This window comes from Denticeps clupeoides, chromosome 10 (genome assembly GCF_900700375.1).
Source record: "Denticeps clupeoides chromosome 10, fDenClu1.1, whole genome shotgun sequence".
NCBI classification, from domain to species: domain Eukaryota; kingdom Metazoa; phylum Chordata; class Actinopteri; order Clupeiformes; family Denticipitidae; genus Denticeps; species Denticeps clupeoides.
This window is the reverse complement of record NC_041716.1, coordinates 6,341,865-6,366,390: the sequence shown is the minus strand read 5'-3', so window position 1 is coordinate 6,366,390 and position 24,526 is coordinate 6,341,865. Positions and strand designations below refer to the sequence as shown.

The 24,526-nt window shown below is 43.2% G+C and overlaps 1 protein-coding gene across 1 annotated transcript in view; it reads right to left on the bottom strand.

Annotated features, from left to right (window-relative positions):
• Positions 1 to 24,526, bottom strand: part of LOC114798148 (chemokine-like protein TAFA-2) — a 90,750-nt gene that overhangs the window by 41,074 nt on the left and 25,150 nt on the right. Inside the window, exon 2 of the mRNA XM_028993587.1 lies at positions 624 to 736. Within this exon, the coding sequence (XP_028849420.1) occupies positions 624 to 735 (112 nt within the window). The 5' untranslated portion in view covers position 736. The remainder of the gene's footprint in view (positions 1 to 623; positions 737 to 24,526) is intronic.

Below are 24,526 nucleotides of genomic sequence, written 5' to 3'. Positions count from 1 at the left end.
AGATGACAAACAAAACTCCTTTCTGTGTTTGTTCCTTTTTATTTTATTTTTTTGGTACTGAGTCCTACTTCTCAGCTTCAAGACCCATTCTTCTATTGTACAGGCAACCTTAAGCTGCCAGATCCGTGAAATCTGCCGTTCACAAGCAGCATGAAGTCAGGCTGTCCGACAGCTGTGCTCAGAAGCTGCTAGAATAAAGTGAAACATGGCATGATGGTGATGCCACAGAGCCACGCCTTCCCGGGCCCAGCCATTGGTCAGTACATATCCAGTGCGCGTCAGACCTCAGTGAGCAAACACAACAGACTTAAGTCTAATGAAACGGCAGGTGCTGGAATCACCCGAAGGTCATCAGTCGCTGCCGTACACATCAAGATGGCCCGGCTGTCAAGAAATATGATTCCAGAAGAAATTATATGTCAAAAAGGCGTCGGCTTGGGTTCAGGGGGTGGAGACTCCGGTTCCCAGGAGAGAACAGCAAAAGACTCATCTGCTGACCTCTGATTGGGTCTGATGGCTGAAAGCTCTGCACACAGCATGTGACGTGACATGCTGATTCCCGCAGGTTCCATGAGAAGGAGGAGATGTCTAGTTCTTTTTTTTTTTTTTGAACTTTGACCTACCTATGTGACTTCTGTGTGAGGATGCGAGCGTGAACCGTCCCCATAGCGACAGCAGGCAGAGCATCAGCAGGAGTGCCCATGTGCACGTGCTCGGTACATCTCTTTCCCGCATTCTGGAAGAGAAAACACACAAACGCAGATTCAGAAAAAGTCGCCGACAGCACTATGCTGCTGATCAGTGTTTATGTCAGGATGAAGATTCCTAGTTTGCCTCCGCCTTGATAGAAGTATTTAGTGACATTTCATTGTAATGAAAGAGCCAGCAGCCTGTTCATGTGATGATGTGATAACATAAATGACGCATTCATTACACGTTGCTTAGTTATTTCAGCCGTACAACCGATAACAGCACAAGCAAGCTCACAAAAAACACAAAATCTCACAGGGAAACAAAAACGTACCAAACCACAAACAGAATAATCACCCCCCCCAAAAAAAAAGTACACAAAGAATCGGAAATGACTTCAACATCAGAACAAGCCCTCAGATCCGGGTGACAGTCGTAACGGCATCAAAGTGCAGCGGCCTTACATCAGAAAATCAGTACCGACAGTGCACCAAAAAAAAAACAAAAAAAACAGACCAGTGCCGTAGTATTAAATTGATCCCAGGAAAAAAAAAAAACCTGAAGCTGGACCGGACAAGGTTCCAATGTGGCAACTTTAGCTAAAATATAGTCCATATATGGTACAAATGAATAAAATTATACATTAATTATAATTGTTATTATTTGAAGAAGGACCATTTCCTATTACTGCTTTTACAATAAAACCACACTATGACATCATTCATATTGCCAGTGCATTGCCCCGCAATGCATTTCACTACAAATATTATACCAAAAGGCAGAAAAATGTTTAATCATCAGCATGCCAGTACATTTTAGAAATGTCGCAGACGTTATAATCCAAATGTTCACTTCTGCTGGGTAGGGGGTAATGGGTTAACCCGGGAAAATTGTCTCCAAAAAGTTCCTTCCTTCAAAGCCGACATGTAATATACGGAAAAAAGAGAAACTATTTATAATTGAATACATTTCACTGCAATGAAAAGGGCAAAAGCCTACGTTTGACTTAAACTCAGATGTGAGAATGGCAGGTCAGGGTAACATCAAAAAGCCAACCATCATAAACATGGACTAGCACATCAAAACACGCCCACACCTATAATGTCAGATCCTCACCACATCAAAACACACCCAAGGGCTGGAACTGCAGATCACCTCAGCATTAAAGCTGAGGCAACAATGGCTCCCAAGATAAGGACAAGGAAATGGGGCTAAAGGAAGCAAAGAAAAAAAGGGAAACCGCACAGTCACATAAATCCGTCCCGCTCCAACAATTTCCAATCAGTGGCAAACGAGAACAAGGCACAGCGGCGAGATGTGAGCGTCTAACCCAGCGGGACCGGAGACCTCCCCAAGGCTACAGCCTCTTGCTGCTTCTGCAGAACCCAAATTCCACCATGTCATCCACCACTCCCAACGTGACTATAATCAGAGGCCCGCTCAACGTACAGCACTGTGCATCAAGCAGGCTGAAAATGAGTTTATTAACACAGCACAATGAAAGGAGGCAAATAGGATATATAAATATTTACTATCTCTTTATTAGAATGGGACAGGCTTGTTACGACCATGAACACAAAAATTCCAGGAGACCTCGCAAACATATGCAGACACTACAACATTTCCGCAATACCTGACCATTTAAAGGCCGTTAACTCTGGTGAGTTAAATTACACACTGACTGGAAGGGAGTTATATCAGAAGATTGCATGAAGTTTGTCACATCTTATCACATATTAACTGAACGTAAACTGAACAGCCCTTATGCATGAGCACACAGTTTGGGCAGCTATCAAAGATCTGGCAGCTACAATAGCGTGACACAAGCATCTTGCATTAAAAGTTCAAGTTTCTACCGCAACTTCACAGTACAAAAATGAACAAAAAAAAAGGCAAGAAAAGCAGCCATGTAAATAGACATTTTATCCAGCCCTTAAAATTCTGTTTAATCCTAAACCACCTATCAAACAAGCAATAGGTGCAATAGAATAGAAGAAAAAGTCCTAGTGCGTATACAATTTCCTGATTTTCATCATGGCTTTTCGACATCTGGAATGTGTTCCTCATTTGAATTTTGCTTAATGGACAGTCCTGCAGCAGCATCCTCCTTCTCGGTACCGAGTGTAGGATGCAAAAGAACAGATAAAAAAACACAAGACCAAGACTTTTTTTTTTTTTTTTTTTTCGCTTATTTATTAGGATTTCAGAGCAGCTCCAAATTTGTGGCAGGGGGCAAGATGGATAAGCATTTCCAATTGCTGCATTGTGTCCTGATGATTCATCAAAGGACAATAAAATGTGCTTTGTTAAACGTAAATGTAGCTGGATTGCACGCCCCGCTCCCTCTTTTTGTTTCCCCATCTCCGTATCCCTCGTTTCTCGCAGCTCTGCGCCACTGAAAGACTGAAGTGATTCATTTAGTGTGAACAAAGCTGTGAATTGGAAAACACGCTGTTACCGGCCGCCGCCGCGTAGGTGCATTACTCCAAATAAACATGTCGCCTGCTCGTTACTAATAATAAAAATGAACCGGGCCGGAGGCATCGTTTCGCACACATTCTCCCCGTAATTCATCGGGCGGTGCGATGCGAGAGCGCATTTCCAGCGAATGATGACTTTTTGATGAGAAAACCCACGTCTCACCATTTACCTAAAGCGGCCGTACGGAAAGGCTCGGTGGAGGCCTTGTTCCCTCCTGCGCTCTGCCAGGCCGAGGCGGGCGCGGCGTCGCTTTGAAGTCTGGCTAGGTGGAGGGGCGTGGGGGGAACTAGGCGCGCGGGGGTTTGCATGTTCGAGGACTACAAAGGGGGCCGCTGGCAGGTGGAGGCGCCCGGGCGCCCGGGTGGTCCGCCACGGCTGCCAGCGTTTTAATGCCATTATGCAGCCCCTGCGTTGTAATTATCATCTTCTCGCGGAACCCTGGAGGGACAAAGACGCAATCTCGCCGCGAATCTGAACTCCGTCGCTGCACAGGAGGAGAAGGAACGAGAGACAATAGGGTGTGGGAATCCATTCCTGGATCTCTCTCTCTCTCTCTCTCTCTCTATTTCATTTTTTTTTTTGGAAGATTTGCTCTCATCCTGTCAAGACGCTGAAGTCTCTCTCACACAAACAAACAAGCAAACAGGGCAGTAAGAACATCTGGCGCCCGTCTGGCTGTGGGCGGCTTCTTCGGAGGCAAGATTACAGTCGAGTCTGCCTCTGAGGGCGCTGGCAGGAAGAACGCGGGAGGTTCCTCGCAAAGGTTGTCGCCGGCGCCAAGCTGTCAACCATCTTACCCTGAACTGGTGCTGATCAATGGGATGGCAGGCCTGGGTATCGCACGGTTCAAAATGGCTGCCGGGCACGCGGGGATGATGTCAGCAAATGGCTATTGTCGAGGATGAGCGCTATGGGGGCCTGGGTTTCTTATTACCTGGTATCTTCTCTAAACAATCATGATCAAGAATCGATGTCAACCATCCACGTCCAACCATCCCGGCCAATGCACACTTCGTTTTGACGGGGCAGTGGTGGCCTAGCGGTTAAGGAAGTGGCCCCGTAATCAGAAGGTTCGAATCCCGATCCGCCATGGTGCCACTGAGGTGCTACAAATGCAGAGGACAAATTTCACTGTGTGCACCATGTGTGACAATCACTTCACTTTAACAACTCAAACACAAGTGAATTTGAACATTTTTTCCAGAAACTAGATGCTGTCTGCAAACATGATGGTAAGTAAGTAAGTGAAGTGATTGTCACATGTGATAAACAGCAGCACAGCACACGGTGCACACAGTGAAATTTGTCCTTTGCATTTATCCCATCACCCTGAGTGAGCAGTGGGCAGCCATGACAGGCAACTGGGGAGCAGTGTGTGGGGACGGTGCTTTGCTCAGTGGCACCTTGGCGGGTTGGGATACGAACCGGCAACCTTCTGATTACGGGGCCGCTTCCTTAACCGCTAGGCCACCACTGCCCCACTGATGGGCGCCCGGGCAAGCATTGCTGTAGCTGGAGGGCAGAGCAGACAGTTTTTTTCTCTCTCTGCCAACTCCTCCTTTCTGTGATTTGCACAATTAATTGACAAGTGCTTCTACACCGTTATTAATAACCCTGAGCAGTGTCTATTGCCTCTTCATCTGAGTAAAATAATAATGTGTGTGATTCGGGGCAGTGGGGGTTGCATACGTTTAATTGCCTTGTGAGTTCTCCACTTGTTTGTTGGGCTTTAATTAATGTTTCAGAAAAAAAAAAAAAAAATCAATCCATTCTGTAGTTAGCGAGCATGACGCCACAACTGTGCGTCAGAGAGAGAGCGGTACTCAGATCGATAGCTGCAGGAAAGCACTTGACTTTCTCTCACTCGCTCTCAAAAAGAAAACAAAGGCGCCAGGAGCTCTCCAGTTCATTTGCCTTAAAGTCTCGGGAAATCTCCAAAGCATCTCGCCTTGCTCTCCATTCATGGGAGTAAGTCTCACTGTTAAACGTCACTATCTGCCCACTTCAACCTGCCTGTGCCAATTAACTTTTTTCAACATGAACCCTTTCACATGCAGCATACTACTTTCATCTGGAGAAACAGAACATGGTCTTCAGAGCTGGTGAACTTTCCGGAATCTGCTTCAGCTCTACTGTACACCAACTTTGGGTAGAGAGGCACAACAAATCCGGAGTCTGGAGTATCAAGGTGGATGGTTTTTCAAGATTCCATGAACTCCATCCAACTTCATGGGTAGATTGCTTACTACATATTAAAGCGATTGGTTGAGATGTTTCCTCTTGAGAAGCTGATATTGAAATTGAAATCAGGAGCACTGAGCACTGAAATAGCTACAATCATCATCATCATCATCTGACACACTTGAATTTAATGTACATAAAGGTAATAACTAGTTGCTGATTGTGTGAGTGATTAATAAGGACCTGCACAATGCTGTGCCTCTCAGTGAAAAGTAACGCCCACAAGCATAAAAACATACCGTGTTTAGCACAAAATATGAGAAAATTTACAGAATTGACAAATCTCATGAAGCAGTCCTGTCTACACTATAATTTAAAAAATTCTGCACATTAGTCCCACCAGAGGAAACCTTGTACAATTGTCTCAATAAAGGGTCATGCACCAAAAGTCACATTGCATATGTACCTTCTAAGAATAGTAAAAATATATGCATGTTGCACGTAAGCCATGTTGCAGTCTCGTCCACTACCTAATTCAATAAATCTGTAATTCTATGAATCTGTACCATTTGCAAGAATTAAAAGGCTGTTCCAAATTGGAACACACGGATGCGATTGAGTTTGTTAGGACAGGCCAAATATGCCCTAAATCAAATAACGTCATAAAGAGCACAGTTGGTACTGAGGGTGGATTACTAGGCAAACTATCAAATAAAATATTTCAGTCGTATGACTACAAATGCTGCACAAGGGGAGAAAACATATTTTTAACATAAAGAGAGGAGAGAATTCCGAGGGGCCTAACCCATTTTGAGGCACGTCCTGCAGCAACATGGAGAGGAAAGCGAGCGGGAAGAGGGCGAAGCTCTCACTCCAACACTTCAGCCAGCTCCACAACACTAATTAATCCCTTTGGAATCCAGTTTCCTTCTTTGCAGATTGTAAAAATCATCGTGCCTGGACATATTTGTTTCCTTTTTTTAAAGCCCCCAACCCTGAACAACTTCTCCCTGGCATGACGGGGAATGTGGCAGTGGCAACCGCAGGGTGGTTAATTAATATGGCCACTTAGGTGAGGCAGACAGGAAGCCACACTTGGTCTCGGACCCTGAGAAATTTCTGTCATTGGCAGCGCTTTCCACCATAGAAAAAAAAATCACCAATTTCCAGCATGTCTACATAATTACCTGAAAATCCATGTAAATCAGTTTGCTCTCACCATATGCTGCTAATTAAAAAAAAAAAAAAACGTTGGGGCAGGTGTTGGCACCCATGGGTAAAGATTCATCAGAGCTCAGGGACGCCACTTTGATTGAAATTACAGGCTTGACGGTTTTCGTTAAATTCCAAATTCCAAAATTAAATGTTTTAGGTTTTATTAATATCACGCACGGCCAAAGCAGGACGGTGTGGTCACTGTTCAACGTGTGACGTTTTGTGAATTTTTATTGACTTTTCAACATAAATGATGTACACGAGAAATGTCAGGACGTATGGCCTGACCAATGTGTTGCCTTGAGAAGACGGTGTCCTTTGCAGGTAATTGGGGCCTACTGTACTCCATGGGCACAATGAAATGTCAATAAACACGGCGGTTAAATGATTGTCCACGACCACAATGCCTTCCAGTGGCCTGACTGGTTGATGTAATGACTGCTGTCTGACCATCTGGCTCTGATTTTCTGCAGTTATTTTGTGCTTTTTTTAACCACATATTTGTGATCCAAGTGAATTCGAGTTTGGTGGTCAATGGTCATAGTGTTCTTTAGATTTGGCCATCTAGATTACAGGGCTGAGGTAGAGCAGGTTGATTGTGACAAACCAGTGTTCTGTATTTCTGTAAGTGGAATTCTTCTGTTTCCCAAAGTGGAGTAATACATGTCCATAGAAGTGATGGATTTGTGTGACAAAACCACACAAATCCTAAATGACTGTGTTTCTGGTGGTTGTAATGCGAAAAAAGAATATGAGCAGTAATTAATTCTCCTATGCAGACACAGAAAAACAAAGTAATAATAATAATAATAATAATAATAATTTATATTGTGCCTTTCACAAACCCAAGATCGCTTTACATACAGGATGTACAGGAAATGTATGTATTCCTGAATGTCATGTGATACTCTATATTAATGCGGGAAAAGAAGTGTTTATGTTGCAATTTGGCCCCACCTCATGTGAGAATTTTGGAGATTATATCACTGTTTTGTTTTGTGCAAAAGAAGGCACAACTAATCTCAACAAAATATTCATTTAATTCATACGTCTTACCACAAAGACTGCAATTGCACTGGCTGGAAAGGCATAAAATCACAGGGCAGTACTTCCAGTCCATTCTTATTTTCACTCAACTACAGAGTCTAACCCTGCTGCTTGTGGCCACCATTCAACTTTTCCTTTTCTTTAGGGTTAGTTTACTTTCTCGTCCGGTTGATTTATCTCCAAACCTTCTCCCTTGTTTCGATTCCCCTCGTCTGAGCTCTATTTACTGGTTTGCCCTTTAACATTGACTCCAGTTCCTTTGCGCTCATCGCTGCATGCTGACATTTGTCCTGCACCAGCAACTACATATGCATGTTTGTCCCTGAATACATTCCATGTGCATTGTGTAAATCAGAGGGTCTATTACCTTAACCTTGTGTTCCCCGCACTTGTTCCATGAATAATATTAGAGCAACCTCGAAGGCCAGACGTACAATGTCTGTGTTACAGAGGCTTGTAAAATACCATGAATTGGGAGTCAGAAATGCTAAAAGATAAACTTTCTCCTTGCCAGGCATGCAACAGCCTCCAAAGACCCACCCACTGGCTTTTGATCAGTGTGCGTTAACCACCGCCATGTAAAACGCAGCCCATGAGGACACGTTTATGATGCAATTTCACAGCTAAAGCGGGGTGAGCTGCATTTCCTCATTTTCCTTACATTCGTTTGACAGAGTACTATAGATCAATATAAATCTGCTCTTTGTGAAAATATGTAATTTATTGCAAAAAAAAATCTGTAATTTATTTATGACATTTATATGTAGGACTGCAAAAGTCACACATGCTTGGAATAGGCTTATCCCAGCAGGAGATAAGAAATCCACTTGGTTACACATGGAGCTAAAAAAGTCTCCTTCTGGCACCCAAAAAATCGAGACAATTTTCCCACGATGAGGCCGAAGCGGATTTCATGCGGGACTGGGGGACGGAGGGGTGGCTGGTGCGTTTGCTGTCATAAATAGAGACCGGAATGACCGAGAAGTGGGCAGAATCTAAAAGCAACCCGCTGACGGCAGCTCTGCGTGGGCACGTCCTCTGTGTGCTGTCAGCACACATCATAAATAAGTGCGCCCACTATTTTTTTTATTATTTTTTTTTTTTTTACCTTTTCTTGTATTTTATTTTTTGTTTAGGCACATAGTCACATAGAGCAGTAAATTGCAACTTCTGGGCGGACTGGAAAGAGCCATCAATCTCTCAGCAGGCTACAGCCCAGAGCTGATGGTGAAATGCCATGAACGGCAACATGGCGCCAGTCGCTCGGGCAATTACTGGCTCGCATGTGGCTTTCGGTCGAGTCTGTGGGTTGGGGTATATTACTCGCTCGATATGCCAACAGGTGGCACGGGGCTGGGCAGCTTGAATCAAGAGTTACCAATCAAGAGCGGCGTTCTGATGACGCCCTTGGACCGTACACATTTACCTGGCAGCTGAATCCTAGCCAGCCGGCCGCTCTTCACTGCAGTGCTGGCAACCAACGTGACAGCCAATTAAAATGCTGCAATGAACACCCCGGCTATCTAATCGACAGCGAACCTCAAAAAAATACTCATTAATTTTTTTTTTTTTTTTAAAAGGGAAAAACAGTATGCATTGCGGAGTGAAAGATATCTGTAGCTGCTAGCGCTTCACCGTAAGGTCATGGTTCAAGAGGGGACCTCTAATTTCACTTACCGTCCTTCATGAAACAATAGGGCCTGGTGAAAATTAATTAGCGAGGTTAAAAAGACAAAGAATACACACTATGAAAAGAGGCCAGATCAATGAATATGTATAGTGAAGTGACAATGGGACACCAAGCTGTCAGAGAAATGGGCTGCTCTGTTGGGATCAACTCGTGAAGGTGAACTGTAGGATGGTAAGTGAGGGGTGGGATTTGGAGCAGAGTTGTATTTCTGGAGACTTTTCTGAAAAGAAAAAAAAAAAAAGACATAATTGCATACTGACATACTGATGTAAGGCGAGGCAGGATGCTTTTGCCAATTTCAGACAGTGATCTGGTACAGAAAAGTACAAGATCTTCACTTATTTATTAACTGATGGAGCTTCTGTGAAAGGTGAAGTTGGACACAATTGAACTGAAATTCTAATATTCATCAAAAACAAATGTAACTGGTTGAGCAACGCAGTAATCAGGTTTAATCATATGACACTTAATAATGGTTCGTTTGAATAAAAAAAGGAGGTTTAAGTCCACAGCACTGGTTCTCAAACATATTCTGGTTTGGTGAGATTTGGTTAAGGTGATCATCTAAACAGCATCATGTTGAAATGGACATGGAATGGCTGCCACAAAACAAAACCGGTCCCATATTTTAAAAAAAATATATATATTCCAGTGCTGTATACATGCGACAAACATGAAGGATCTAATCAGACGGTAAAAAAAACAGCCCGTCAGACCAACAACGGAATCCAACTCGGCGGTGGAGGGTGAACATTGGAGATTGCACTGACCTGGTTAATCTGGCACCATTACATGTTAGTGATGTATTTTAAATCATCTGATGTTACCTAGACATGCAGAAGCATGATACAGTAGAGGTTACAGCAATTAACAGTTTATAATTTATAAACACAGGTTAATAAAGTGCACGTACAAATGTATCTGGATAAATTCCATGTAGTTACATGGAAAATTTTATGTAAAATGGTACCAAGGTTACAGAAAAGACACAAATTACAGAAAGAGCAATGAGATCTCCAGAGAGGGAACATGCTCCTCAGAGAAGCGGGGGGAAATATGCAGAGAAGAGCCCAGAAGGGAAAAGGAGAGAAAAGGGGGAGAGAAAAACCCTGAAGTAGGTTCTTCTACTGGACATTGGGCTCCGAAAATGGTTACCATAGACCAAAAGAGATTGTCCTTTTTCCAAAGAAGACCCCTGTTTACAAGTATGTAGGAATACAGTAGTCAACAACTCCATCTTGACATTTCAGGCTATTTGTTGGCCTTTTTGCCACCTGGTGATAGTGCTTGTTGGTGAGGGGGAAGCCACAGCTCGGGGATTAAGTGGGGGGTCCAAATCAACACATGATAAGCCATGGGCCTGGAATTTCCCGCCTAACAAGGCTTAGCATCAACATTAACACAGTCAGCATTTTTCCAGCCCCATCTGCCTCTACGGTGTCGCTTTTTACCATGACAATTGATTTTAAATTCTTCATATTTGCGCATTATTCATTTCTTGCTCCCCTGCTGAGAAATAAGTCCCCCGAGAGCCACGCACATGTTGCGCAACTAACTGTTTCACTTTTACATGAACAGGGATGCATCACAGTCCAAACTCTAACCAGCACAGAACAGTAGATAGCTCTGTGGTGGCATGAGAAAAGTAGCAAAGTGAAGTGATTGTCATTATAATGCACAGCGCATGGTGCACTCAGCAAAATGTGTCCTCTGCGTTTAACCCATCACCCTTAGTGAGCAACCGTGAAAAGCGCCTGGGGAGCAGTGTGCAGGGACGGTACGTTGCTCAGTGCCGGTTCGGGATTCGAACCGGCAACCTTCTGATTATAGGTCCGCTTCCTTTCCCGCTTTGCCAGTTTGTTTGTTTCTGTGAAGCTGAAACAGGTTCAAACCCTGAATATGTTTGTTGAGCCGGGATTGAAAACACCATGGGCTCTTTTGGCTGTGTCAAGTGGGAAGGCCGTGTGTGTTTTCTTGCGTGTGTCTTTTGCCGCCCAATCAATACCAGCAGCCTCAAGACCTTGAGAGCTGCTGCACAGAACATCAAATGCGGCGCGGGTTCACATTTTTATTGCTTTCCGCCAAAGGTCTTTGTGCTTCCTGTGTAACGAGGATCCATCTCTGCACGCTTTTATAGATCTGCCCCTGACCATTTGTTCACTTGTTTTATTTCCTCCACAAACCTCCTCTCCCATCTCACAGTCGTTTTAATATGGTATTTTTTAAAGACCACATCGTCATTGTGGTTTTTTGATGCTAGTTGAGAAGTCTGCATTTGCAGCACATCAATGTACATGAATATGTAATGGATGGAAAAAATGTGAATGAAGACTACACTGAAGCTCCCCAGGTTTGACCTGATCAGTCCTTGTAAGAGAGACTTGCTATGATGCTCTGGATACTGATGAAAGGGAGGTTGGTGGTTGCTAAATGCATTGATTGAAAGGGGCAGTGGAAAGGGGCAGTGGTGGTTAAGGAAGAGCCCCGTAATCAGAAGGTTGCCGGTTTGAATCCTGATCCGCCAAAGTGCCACTGAGCAAAGCACCGTCCCCACACACTGCTCCCCGGGTGCCTGTCATGGCTGCCCACTGCTCACCAAGGGTGATGGTTAGAAGCAGAGGACACATTTCATTGTGTCACCGTGTGCTGCGCTGCAGTGTTTCATGATGAGAATCGCTTCAATTTCACTTTTCATTCTGGGTACAAGGATGGGGTTCTGCACCTTGGGTTCTGTGAAAAGGTGTCATCCTTAGCACGAGACTGTGCAGTAAGGTCCAAGGACCTAAGGTCAAAGCTCCCTGCATTACAAATGAGTTGGAGGTTAATCAACTCTGTTCAATCTCAGTTCAATCAACTCTGTATAAACACATATAATAATCTACCAACATCAAGGCCATGCTAAGAGGTCCTAATAGAAGGTCAATACATGTTTGCTAGAACTTCCCTGTCAAAAATCGGAAACACTCGTTTGATTACAAAATCAAGAAGTAAGATGGACTACTTGACCCCTCACCTTACAAAAAGATCGCTGTGCCATGGGTAAATATTGTTGGACACATTAATTATAGTTACCTATTTTAAGAAGTTGGTGATTGAGTGACAAGATTATAAAAGTAACTAGTTACCAGAGAGAGTAACTTAAAATGTTAAAATCTGTAAAGAATCTGGATGGTGTGGCTCCGTCTCGTCCTTCGTTAGCGGAGCTCATGTTACTTGGACATGGGTTTTTGCTGCTATCAGCTTCCACGTTCTTGGCCACTAGTTTTGATGAAGCGTAAGGTGATGAGAGGAGCTTCATCAGATTTTAATTGCCAGTTACCGGCGTGGATAAAGACTTAGTTCCGCCGCATAATGTACATTAATTATGTACGTTCCAACCTTTAATTTCAACAGGGTAAAAGCCGTGACTGTATTTCCATTGTAAAAATGCTACTTTTCAACTCGCCATTGCTGTGTCTCTCCTGCTCGTGTGTGTGGCTGTGTCTGTTTGTGTAAACACTCGCCCACCTCTACCTCTGATTGGCTTAGCATGAAGTTTAACTCAGCCAATCGTCATCACTTGTTGCCTCACCCCTCGCCACGCACTCTCACCAAATAAAAGGAAAAAAACTTTGAAGGTTGAAGGAAAACACCTTCATTACATTAATGCGTCGCATTATGCATCGTATTGTCTGTAGCCGTAACAACGTTGTAGTGATGGAAACAGTCATTAGTTCGATTACCCATTACTGAAACATTACTTTATCTTCACTGCAAATATGGATGGATTGTGTTTTAAATTCATCTTCAAGCATTTCAGAGTTCTCTGAACATTCTCTGAACGCCCTTATCCAGAGCGACTTACAATCAGTAGTTACAGGGACAGCCCCCCCCCCTGGAGCAACTTAGGGTTAAGTGTCTTGCTCAGGGACACAATGGTAGTAAGCGGGATTTGAACCTGGGTCTTCTGGTTCATAGGCGAGTGTGTTACCCACTAGGCTACTACCACCCATTGTTAGTCTTGCTAACAATGGCACATGGCTCCACAGCTCCAAAGTTCAACTTCCAAGGCAAATAGAATACAGCATAAACTGTAAAAAGAGGTTTCAGTTGATAATGTAGACATTTTATTTGACAAGCCTGCAATGTTCCCATCACATGGAATCAGCCAAACGTCAAAACTGGGGAACCCATCAGCAGGTTTAGACCCGGAAACCCAGCTGGTTTAGGGCCATGTTTTTTTTTTTTATTATTATTATTATTTTTATTTACTCAAACCACAGAGAGTTTTACATAAATTCTGATGTGTGAGGGGATTAAAATGAGTAAAATAAGATCAAAGTAATGCACTAAAGCAGATCTCACAGCTTTTATGTTCATGTAGCAAGGTTTACGGATGGAAAATCCCATAAAAGCTCTGAATCAAATATACCTGCGGTAAAAAAAAAGATGGTTCTGGGATCCAAGGGAATTTTAGGACTATATAAGAGAATATGGGAACAAGCCTGCTGTGAAGCCTTCAAAAAAAACAATAATGTTAAAAGAAGTGAGCTGAGCCAAGGAGGGGAGGACAAGACACAGCAAGAATGCATTTCTACATGTAATAACTAATGCCCACAATAAGGAAATCAGGGACATGCACAATGGAAAAGAAACCCAAAAAGTCTAGAAATGACACTTTCCTCCACTTTCCCAAATCCATATTTTGTTCTGAATGAATCGCAGTGAGTCAAATAGGATTGGCTAAAGTGTCTTTCGGAATGCTGTAGGTTTCTTGGCCCGAGCCCCAGAGCCTTCCGGTGGTCGTCTCAGAGCCCTCTAACAATCAGAGACAAATTTGGCAATTTCCACACCACCCCACATTCCAGCACTGAAACTCTAAATTTAATTTTTCATCACATAGCCCTGATCTCCGAGGATTCCAGTGCATCCTTGTATTCTTTTCTTGCCAGGACATATTTTTAGACTCTCCAACCCATCAAATTGGCAGAAGCCTCCAGAACTCACACTGAGAAGCTGCACGTTGGCCAAAGGAATCCTCCTCTGGCCAAATTAATCACTCCAAACCCCATCCACACAGTAACAGTAACAGGAAGTGCTCAAAAAGTGATTCCAAATATGAACTTTCGAACTAAAATCCAGTAAAAAAGAAAAAAAAAAAAACATCTGAATAGTGTTGAGGTCTGATGCGTAACTACAGCAAGATGAACTGGAAACGCAGAGGTGGTGACGCTGCAGGGATACTCAACAACGCCGCCGGACTCGCCAGCCGCCTGTCTCTCTCTCTCTCTCTCTCTCTCTCTCTCTCTCTCTCTCTCTCTCGCGCGCTTTCTTGCCCCAAGGTGTGGGCCCATTAAATCATTGATGCAGGAGGGTGGGTCTGATGCCGCCTAACGCCTGTCAGAGGAGAAATAACTTTGCATGCGGCCATGCATTATTGACAGGCCTGAAACTCACACGAGGTGAGCGTGCGCGCATTCTCGCCGTTGCGTTGGCTCTTTTATTCATGGAGGTGACAGGAAATGCAAGAGGGTATAGACCTTTGTAGGCAGGAGCTGACACCATGAGAATGCGACCAAAACGAGAGAAAAGCTGAAGCAAAATGAAGTTCTTTGAAGTTCTCCAAATGTGTTCTATCTTCCCTGCCATAATTGATTGTGACTTGAATTACAAACAAGCGGCAAATGAAAGGTAACATTATGTGTCTCAGCATAATGTTGAGCTGGACATCTTCAATCAATAAATCCGTATTTATTTGTAAAGTGCTTTGTTCGCTCTCACTCGAATACTGATTTTAGCACTCATCACTAGCCACACCCACTAAACACAAAGTGCCTGTGCACACCCCAATCGCACGTCTATTTTTTTGTGTCATGCTGCACATGTCCACATGGTAATATGTGGTTCAACCGTCCACTGGAGAGATCAGCAAGGGCTCCAAGAAGGTGTTTCTTCTATTCCACTGGAAGGATGGATGCCATCACAACACCATCATTTGATGTGAGCTGGGTGGTAGTAGCCTAGTGACTCGCCTATGAACCAGAAGACCCAGGTTCAAATCCCACTTACCATCGTGTCCCTGAGGGGGGGACTGTCCCTGTACCTACTGATTGTAAGTCGCTCTGGATGAGTGCGTCTGATAAATGCTGTACATGTAAAAATGTTGAATGTAGTTCAAATCGTATGAGCCACATCATTAGTGCTGCCACCGTCTTATCATAGAAAGCTACATGCCGGGCAGGATAGCCATGTTTTATCAAAGGATGAAGGGAGCAAACAACGAAGGAGACACCGGTTTCCTCACCATTAAGCTAGAAACCACCAGCAAAGTGAGACATCTTCAGCAGGCACGACTTCCATTTGAGGGGAAAAAAAGAAGTGGCACCTTTTTGAAAGTGAGCTGTGACAAAGACGTGCGCCAGAACAGGATCGGAATCAAGCATGAAACGCGTGAGCTGCTGCACGCGCTCGCATGTGTGCATCCTGGCGAATCCGTGCCGGGCGATCAGATCCGATCCGTCGTCTTGAACTCGCGGGCACCTCCCGCTTTTCCGACGCACCTGCACCAAACAAACAGCCTGTTTGCTTGTCTGTGACACGATTATTTTTATCTGGCCGAGGGGTCAGGATCAGCGAGCCTCCGATTCCGCGGCCAGGGCAGCCACCGGAACACTGAAACAAGTGTCATGAATTCTTAAAAAGGACGGGGCGGGGGTGGGGGGGGGGGGGGGGGGGGCGTCACGGGGGAGGCTTTAGAAAGTGCCGGGGTGATCGCGTAGAACAAAGGGGAGTTGGAGGAGGAGGCCGCTGGAGTGTTCACTCCATCCTCCTCGCATCAGCAGAATTCCCCCAGGCCGTGGGCGAGGCGCTCGCTCTGTTCTCGCCGCCATCTTTCTTCTCCGGTGGTCGGTGGGGGACCGTCCCTGGCTGTTTTGGGGGCGTGGCTAATAACAGGTAATTGGGGATGGATTGGAGGGAGCGGCGTGTGCGCGGTGGGGTAGACCCGGAGGCGAGACCGGCATCGGTTAATGCGGTAATCAACGCCTACGTGAGAAGATACATGGAAACGCTCTGGGACCGACGCCACATACAAACACACACACACACACACACACAATCTATGAAGTCACGTGGACACACACTCTATGTGTCCAATTTGCTCTTGGTGAGCAGCGGCTGCGTTTTTGTATGCGTCAGGTATGGCCTACGCTCAGGCTTCTGTGTGTGTGTGTGTGTGTGTGTGTGTGTGTGTGTGTGTGTCCAAAGGGACACAGGACTACAGGAGAATGGTAATGACTACACACACACACACTAATGAGCACAGCACAAGAGCAGGCAAGAGAAAATGCCCACTGGCAGGAGGAGGACAGCGCGGCGTGCGGCTTCGGCCAAACTCTCCAAACGCTTTCAGGAATCTGTTCATCCTCTCTTTCTGCATCATTCCTTCACTCTCTCTTTCCATCCTTCCCCATCACCCTGCCCGTCTCCGACACTCACTATGCAGCACGAGTGAAATATCCAACCCCAAATCATTTTTTTTGGTTCTTGTTGTTGCTTCTCCCTCCCCGTCTCTCTTTCTAGGGTTCTGGAGTGACATCATCCCAGGTCACCTTATCCTCCCAGAGGAAGTGGATTGATTAATTCTGGACTAACAGATATTTTTAATTACAGTGTCAAATGAACTGTTAATGGTACAATAAAACTCAGGGCGTGTGTATTCATTCCTAATGTACTCGTCAGCTCCCTGAGGACGGAGCGATGATCACGCGCTTCCGACAGATGGGTTCAAATTGCCTGCTAAAAAGGAACTTCACAAACACACACACACACAAGAACGCGTCCGGATCAGAGCAGCACAAACACACTGTTCGCTCTGCCGAGGCTCCGACTAGACAGAAATATGGATTTCATGCTTTGATAAATGAGCTTGATTTTCTTACTTCACTGCTCGCAGATAATAGTCTAGAATGAGCTTATTCAACAATGCAACAATTAGCTAATGAGAGTTCTCAGACAGATGCCCCTCTTAGGATACATGGCAGACTATAATAGCTCAAATGCAGAATTAGGCTTTCAAAATCCAGGAATCGACACAATTGACTAACTTCTCTCCATCGTTCATTAATTACATGTTATTAATGCAGGAAAGAATTCAATGTAAATGGGCATCTGATGCGTCCACATATTTATGCAGCATGAGACTTGCTCTACAGTACTCACTGAAACATTTCTGCCTAAGAGTGCTATGATATTGTTTTTGATATTGGAGTTTAACTAACTTTGAAAAGGAAACCTGCTAGTCTGAAACCTAGATAAATAAACCAAGCAAACGTGCTTTCTGTAATATTGCAGAAAAGTTAAAAAAAGTACTCATAAGCATAAATTAGACAGGTTAGTTTAAAAGAACAAACGAATATATTTTTTTTTAAACTACTGTAATGAGAAAAAACACCTTAAACAAAACAAGAGCTATGGTTTACTTTATTGACTGCATCCATACACAGTAAAAAAGTGTTATGCCTAGCTTTGATGCATTATGTTAAGTCTGTTATCTCTTCTGGTTTTAATAAATGGTTCTTAAGGTTCAAAACCTTAACCGACTCACAAACTCATTAATATCCCATCACTATCACTCAAGAGCAGGGTGCACACCTTTTGGAGAACCCGTAAAATCCAATTCATTCAATATCCATAACAGCTTAGTCATGTTACTCAGGGTCCTAGGAAAGCAGGAGAAAACCGAACAACCCGAGGAAACCCAGACTAACATGGGGAGAGCATGCAAAGTCCACACACACAAGGTCCGAGGCAGGATTCGAACTCAGACCTGTGGAGGCGTTAGGCCACATTGCTTAACTGCCATGATGTATGGCTTCACTCCGTTGATGTGTTGCCATTGTTACATTCCTATCTGATGCATTTTAATAACCTGACAAAGACATCTCTATCGCAGGTTTTGAGCACAGAGTTAAGCCCAAACTCCACAGCAGTGAGAGCTCAACGTTTCTAATTATTATGCACCTCCAAACACAAGGACTGTGCCCTCCACCCTTGTGCCCCTTTTAATTAAAAGGCTCGAAAGAACAAGTGCTGTTCTCCCCACCACACTGAAGCACAGACAATAAATCAACCTGAATCCATCAGCTCTGCATGAGCTGGAGCATGCCCAAACTTATTACCTCACCCATTCATAGCATGACTGTTAAAGGCAAGTCTGGAAAGCTGATACACAGGGACAAAATAAACAGCAGCAGTCCTGCTATTACAATTTCATACATTTCCCGATCAAGTGAGGTATAATTCCAGAAATAATCATCTTCCCTTGTTCTGGATTATGGTGGATAATTAAGCAAAAACACATTAGAGGGAATGCGATACCAGGAGATATTTTTGCTTCGTTAAGGGTCACGAGGCAGAACCGAGTTCATTAGAGATCGCTCCAATGCCATATATCATGGTACAGCAGGACCTTGAGTGGGTTGAGACCATATCCTGATATATTCATGGATATTGAAGCAATGAATAAAAGCCCTTCCTGAGAAACTATATGTAGCTCCGTTGATTAAATAGTTCACCATTGAAGCAGTTGTTCCTTAGCAACATGCGACTGGTCACATGACACTGCGATCATAAATAATGCATAAGATGGAAGGATATTTATTAAGAGATATTGGCACTCCCAGGAGTCCTGTCAGCCAATCAAAATGCCAAGTTGAAACTAACAAGTACATTCATACATTAAACTTCTTTGGGACAGTGGTGGCCTAGCGGTTAAGGAAGAGGCCCCGTAATCAGAAGGTTGCCGGCTCGTATCCCGATCCGCCAAGGTGCCACTGAGCAAAGTATCGTTCCCACACACTGCTCACCAAGGGTGAAGATTAAAATCAGAGGACATGTTTCATTGTGTGACCATGTGCTGTGCTGCAGTGTTTCAAAATGACAGTCACTTCAATTTCACTAGTCACATTTATTGTGACTTAAAGAGTAACATGGATAAAAGTGTCCTACTGCAGTCTGACAACAACAATCATTTAAATAAATTAGTTAATTAGAATAGTTTCACCACATTGGTCAATAAAGTAGTCAGTGGTGATTATGCCATTTTTATTTCATTTTATTTCATAAAAATTTTCAGCTTGAATCTGGTCCACTGCCATGTTACTAGACTTTAGTTCATGTGACTGTTTGAATATTCCAATGGAGTATCATACACAAGCAGCAATGCAAAGCATAATGGGCCCTGCAGTGGAACCCAAAGTTTAAATCTAAAAGACCATAGGACAGGATTGTTCCCCACAAGTCATCAATCCCAACATCCCTCACAAGCAGACAAGAAGTTAGTCCTGCAAATCTCTGACAGAGCAGCCAGACAGCGCGGCAACTGTGGAATTTGCAGTCAGCACAATGGCCCATATGCAGATAATAGGCGCGCTGGCAAACGAGATGGCACGCGGTCAAAACATATGCTGGTGTGATAATGAGCACTGACTCCGAGATCAATACCGCATACTGCCAGTTAAAAAAAAAAAAAAAATCAACAAGGAAATAAATAAATCAGCCAATGCCATCAATCCACGGTCTCAATTAAAAGCTAAGCAGGGGCTTAGCAACGCATGGAGGCTGAGGCTTTCGGGGGGAACAGAGGGCAGGGATAATGCTCCATATTTGATTTTCTTCTGCAGGTTTATTCTCGGTTCGCTTTGATTGTGGTACGACTGTGAGGATAATAGGAGATTTGGGGTGCTCTCGCTCTGTTTATTTTTGCCATGTCAAGGGTGCAAAACAGTCGACTGTTGCCCTTCTGTGGGTGCTGATCAGCAGCCATTTTATTCTTCATCTTTCATTTAACCTCACATAAGTCATTACACCATGAAAAGAGACTAGAAATGTTAAACAGGTAGGATGAAGGCTGTGAGAAGTGTTTGCTGAGTTCACCAATGTATCAGTATATAACACGATAATCTATATGCATATTTAATTTAGTAACTAAACAAATGTTAACAGAGGACGACAGGAGGGGATAGATGGTGTGGGTTTAAATTAGCCATAATGAGGAGGTGGTGTGTGTGAAGGCTGTCAAAAATTGATATGGGCTCCTCACACAATAAACTTGGCTTATTAAAACAGCATTAAGGTTTATCAACCAATAATGACACCCAAGCAGTACATTCTTATTTGTATATTTTTCACTTATTGGCATTAATACATTTTTTGTTTAGCCCCCAAACAGGCCTTAAACAGACTCAAATATAAGACGATATCAGTATTTTCAATACTATATATTTAGAAACACATATTACTTATTTTTTGCATGTAGTTGCCGTCTTAACAACTGAAGAGTTCAATTTCCATTTGAGTTATTTGATAAGGGCAGACAAAAGAAGTGATTCTGGGTTTACTGCTATTCTGCCATTTCCTCTATGAATTCTAAGAAGATATTGGTTCAAAGAGGTCGCCTACCAGAAATCATCATTTGAGACTGAACAGCAAACAGAGAAGCAAGATGGAGACTCGTTTGGGTGAACACACAAAGTGCCATCTGTAGTCCTTTTGCCGGGCACTGTGAGATGGTGGCCAATAAAACAGTGGAGAAACACGTTTACCTCAAACATCTGTGAGCCCAACTGCTATTTGTCTTGAGTCTGCTTTTTTTTTTCTTTTTTAAATGCTTGTGTATGTCTGACATCCTCTATTTCTTTGCTGATAGCCTGTTTCTGACCACAGGACAGATTCTTGAGGAATATTACTGGGTGGTTGGATGAGTGATGGGTGCTGGAATAAATAGTTGAAAGCTATGGCAAAAAAAAAAAAAAAAAAAAATATATATATATATATATATATATATATATATATATATATATATATATATATATATATATATATATATATATATATATATATATATATATTTATTTATTTATTTTTTATATATAATTCTGATTATTAATCAGCATGCATCAATTAACCTCATTAGTCATATTTAATTTAGACTCAAGGTGCACTTTTTGGTTCACTTAGGTGATGTTACAGACAGTGGTGCTTCCTTAAATGATACCAAATACCAACAAGCAACAATTATTTTACTATTATTAAAAATATATATAAAAAAGAAAAATCTATCAATTTAGAAATCTAGTGTAGATTTCTGGTTTTATTCTGTCATTATTCATGGTTTATGTTTATCTGAGGTCTTATCGCATTTCCTTACAAATATGATGGAAAGCGAAAGCGCAAACGTCTCCAGAACACAGTTTATTTTGCGGAGTGAGCAGAAATGTCTCACACATTGCTGTTTAGAACGTGCCCGGCCTATTCTGCTCGGCAAGATTCTGCAGAAGGTTCCCGTCAACCCCCCCTACAACCATTCCTTTTTTCTTCCTCCAGCTCTGTTTACTTTCTGTGGGCTGTAGGTCTTTAAAAATAGCTGGCAGATGCTCGCCCTCTCCTTCAGGAATTCATGAGATCAAAAAAAAAAAGGTGGGTTTTAATCACACACACAGACACACACACACACTCACATAGAGCAACAGGCTGTTCTTCTGACACAGAATATTGTCTGTCAGGTGTAGTGACGCAAAAATGCTTCTCTTGAAATGATTTGTTCCTTTATTTTGAACAGAAATTGACAAAGAACCTATTTCCTCCTCAAATTGTGAACACTGTAATAATAGCATTTTAGAAATACATTTTCTTGTGAACCTGAGTTATGTGTTGGAAGCCATTTTGGTCTCTGAAGATCTCATTCTGCTTTTGACGTACACAATCACAACATGCATGAGAGCTCTCACTCTCAAATACACAATGAAAATGGTTTCATTTACACATATGCCAGCATAAATGAACACAAACGAACACAAAATCGACCCATTTGCTCCCTATTGCTCTCTTCAGGGATGTTAGCAACATCCACTACTGATTGCACTCATGATACTTTAGCACACTTCACAATACCATCAGAAAACACCTATAATCTTTTCACAATTCATATTATGGTGCACATACGTAAGCGTGATGCTCATTAGCTATGTTAGAATGTTAAAATTAGTGTAATTGTGCCACACAATAAGGGTGATTTACAAAATCTATTCAGAATTGGGGTTTAATGACCCTGCTTAAGGCTCTTTGTGCTGTCTCTTAAGATGTTCCTTTGTTATCCTCAAATTACGACAGGCTCAGAGGGCCGACTCTGACACGGCCCGCGTGAATGGCAGCGATTCTCCGCCAGCCGAACTAATTAAAACTCACCGCTTGTTTAAGCAATGGAGGGATGGGGGATGGGTGGGTGGATGGATGCACTGGATTAATTTAAGGCCCGGTGTTTGTTTTCGGAGCTCCTGAATTAAACATGAGGACGCAGGGACCACTGGACCAGGCTCAGACAAACAGCTGTGGTGGACAGCAGCTGAGCGAGACGCAAAGAGCGGGAATGAGCGTTGGGTCGCCCATGGCACGCATCTGTGATGACGGGGAGTTTCCATTATCTAAACTAAAACCAAATGAACCATTGCATGTACACTGCACAAGGCACTAAGATGTAAGCTAGAGGACAATATTTTAATCAACACAACAACTTACATTTTTGTACATTTAATTGAATAAAATCAAATTATATTTTCAAACAACTCCCTGGTCTTTCAGATCTTTAAGTGTATTGGCGCCTATTTACAACTGAGATTTTGGTGAAAGTGGTGAAAAGTGAAAGTGATACACTGCAGCACAGCACACGGTGACACAACGAAGTGTGTCCTCTGCTTTTAACCATCACCCTTGGTGAGATGTGGGCAGCCATGACAGGTGCTCGGGGAGCAGTGTGTGGGGACTGCACATTGCTCAGTAGCACCTCAGGATCTTGTACCTTGGCGGAGCGGGATTTGAACCAGCAACCCTCTGATTACGGGGCCCTTTCCTTAACCGTTAGGCCACCACTGCCCCCTCGTTTTCGGCCAGTGGTGGCGTTGGTGGTCTTACATTTTTAGTCTAAGGCTAGATCACATATGTTGTTTTTAAAGGCTTCATGCCCAGTCAACATGCTACAAAAAAAATGTTAACACGGAGTTGCGCTACCTCACATCCACAGATGCTACTGAGCATGGCAGGCAGGCCAGCAGTTAATGAGACAATCGCACAATCTTGCGCCGAGCGAGGGTGTAACGAGCACAGAATATCGACAGGAGGGATACATTCCACTGACGTGCAGGAAAGCAGCAGGTACTGCGGAGGCAAAAATAAACATTCAGCAAAGAAAGGACACAAACCATTCCTTTCTTGTGATATTTAAGAAAAGAAAACTTTTTGTCCCTTGGTCCCTTTCAGAAAACCCACAAAAAACTGAGAATGCAGGGTCTGTTAGTGTAATTTTGGTATCATTATAAAGATAACACAATGAAATGTGTCCTCTGCTTTTAACCCATCACCCTTGGTGAGCAGTGGGCAGACATGAAATGCACATAGGGAGCAGTGTGTGAGGATGGTGCTTTTGCTCAGTGGCACCTTGGAGGTTTGGGATTCAAACTGGCAACATTCTGATTTTGGGGCCGCTTCCTTAACCACTAGAACAGAAGAAAGTGAAAAATCTGATGTCTGCCTACAAAAAAAAAGTTTCTGAAAGGGGTTTTAGAAATAAAACGGGTCCATCCTGTGCTACTATGATTTTTGATTGTTTTCTACCTGTGTCTGCCTGTATAGAGCTGCCCTGTTTGTGTCGGTTCGCTGTCAGGTCATTGTTGGGTGATGTTTCCCCTGTCCTGTGTTTGTGTAATATCCCCCGTCTTTTGACGTTGTGCGTATGCATCCTCTTTTCCTCGCCATGTCCAACAACAGTGACATCAGGTTTTAATGTAATAACCGCACAGAATAAATGCTTGGACCTGCTTTGGGTGTTGATTATCAATAATATCCTATTGAACAAATGCAACTTTTATCACATAAATACTGAACTTTTTAGTGATGGTTTATAAATCTGGATTTTGGAACATCACCCTTCTTCCATGATCTGAGTGGACAATATTCTTGAGGGACATGCGCATGTGGGCGCATGTGGACCAAGCTTCTGACAATAAATTGGAGGAAAAACAAATGTTGTCTGGATCATGTCATTGAGGTGTTATTTAAGAGTGAGAGGCTATAAAAAGATTACACAGAGAAGTGGAAAAGAGGAAACATGCTTGGAAACACTCCTTTTTAAGCAAGAGCTCATTTGCATGTATTTACATAAATTGCAGCTTATGTCCAATGCTAGTGTAA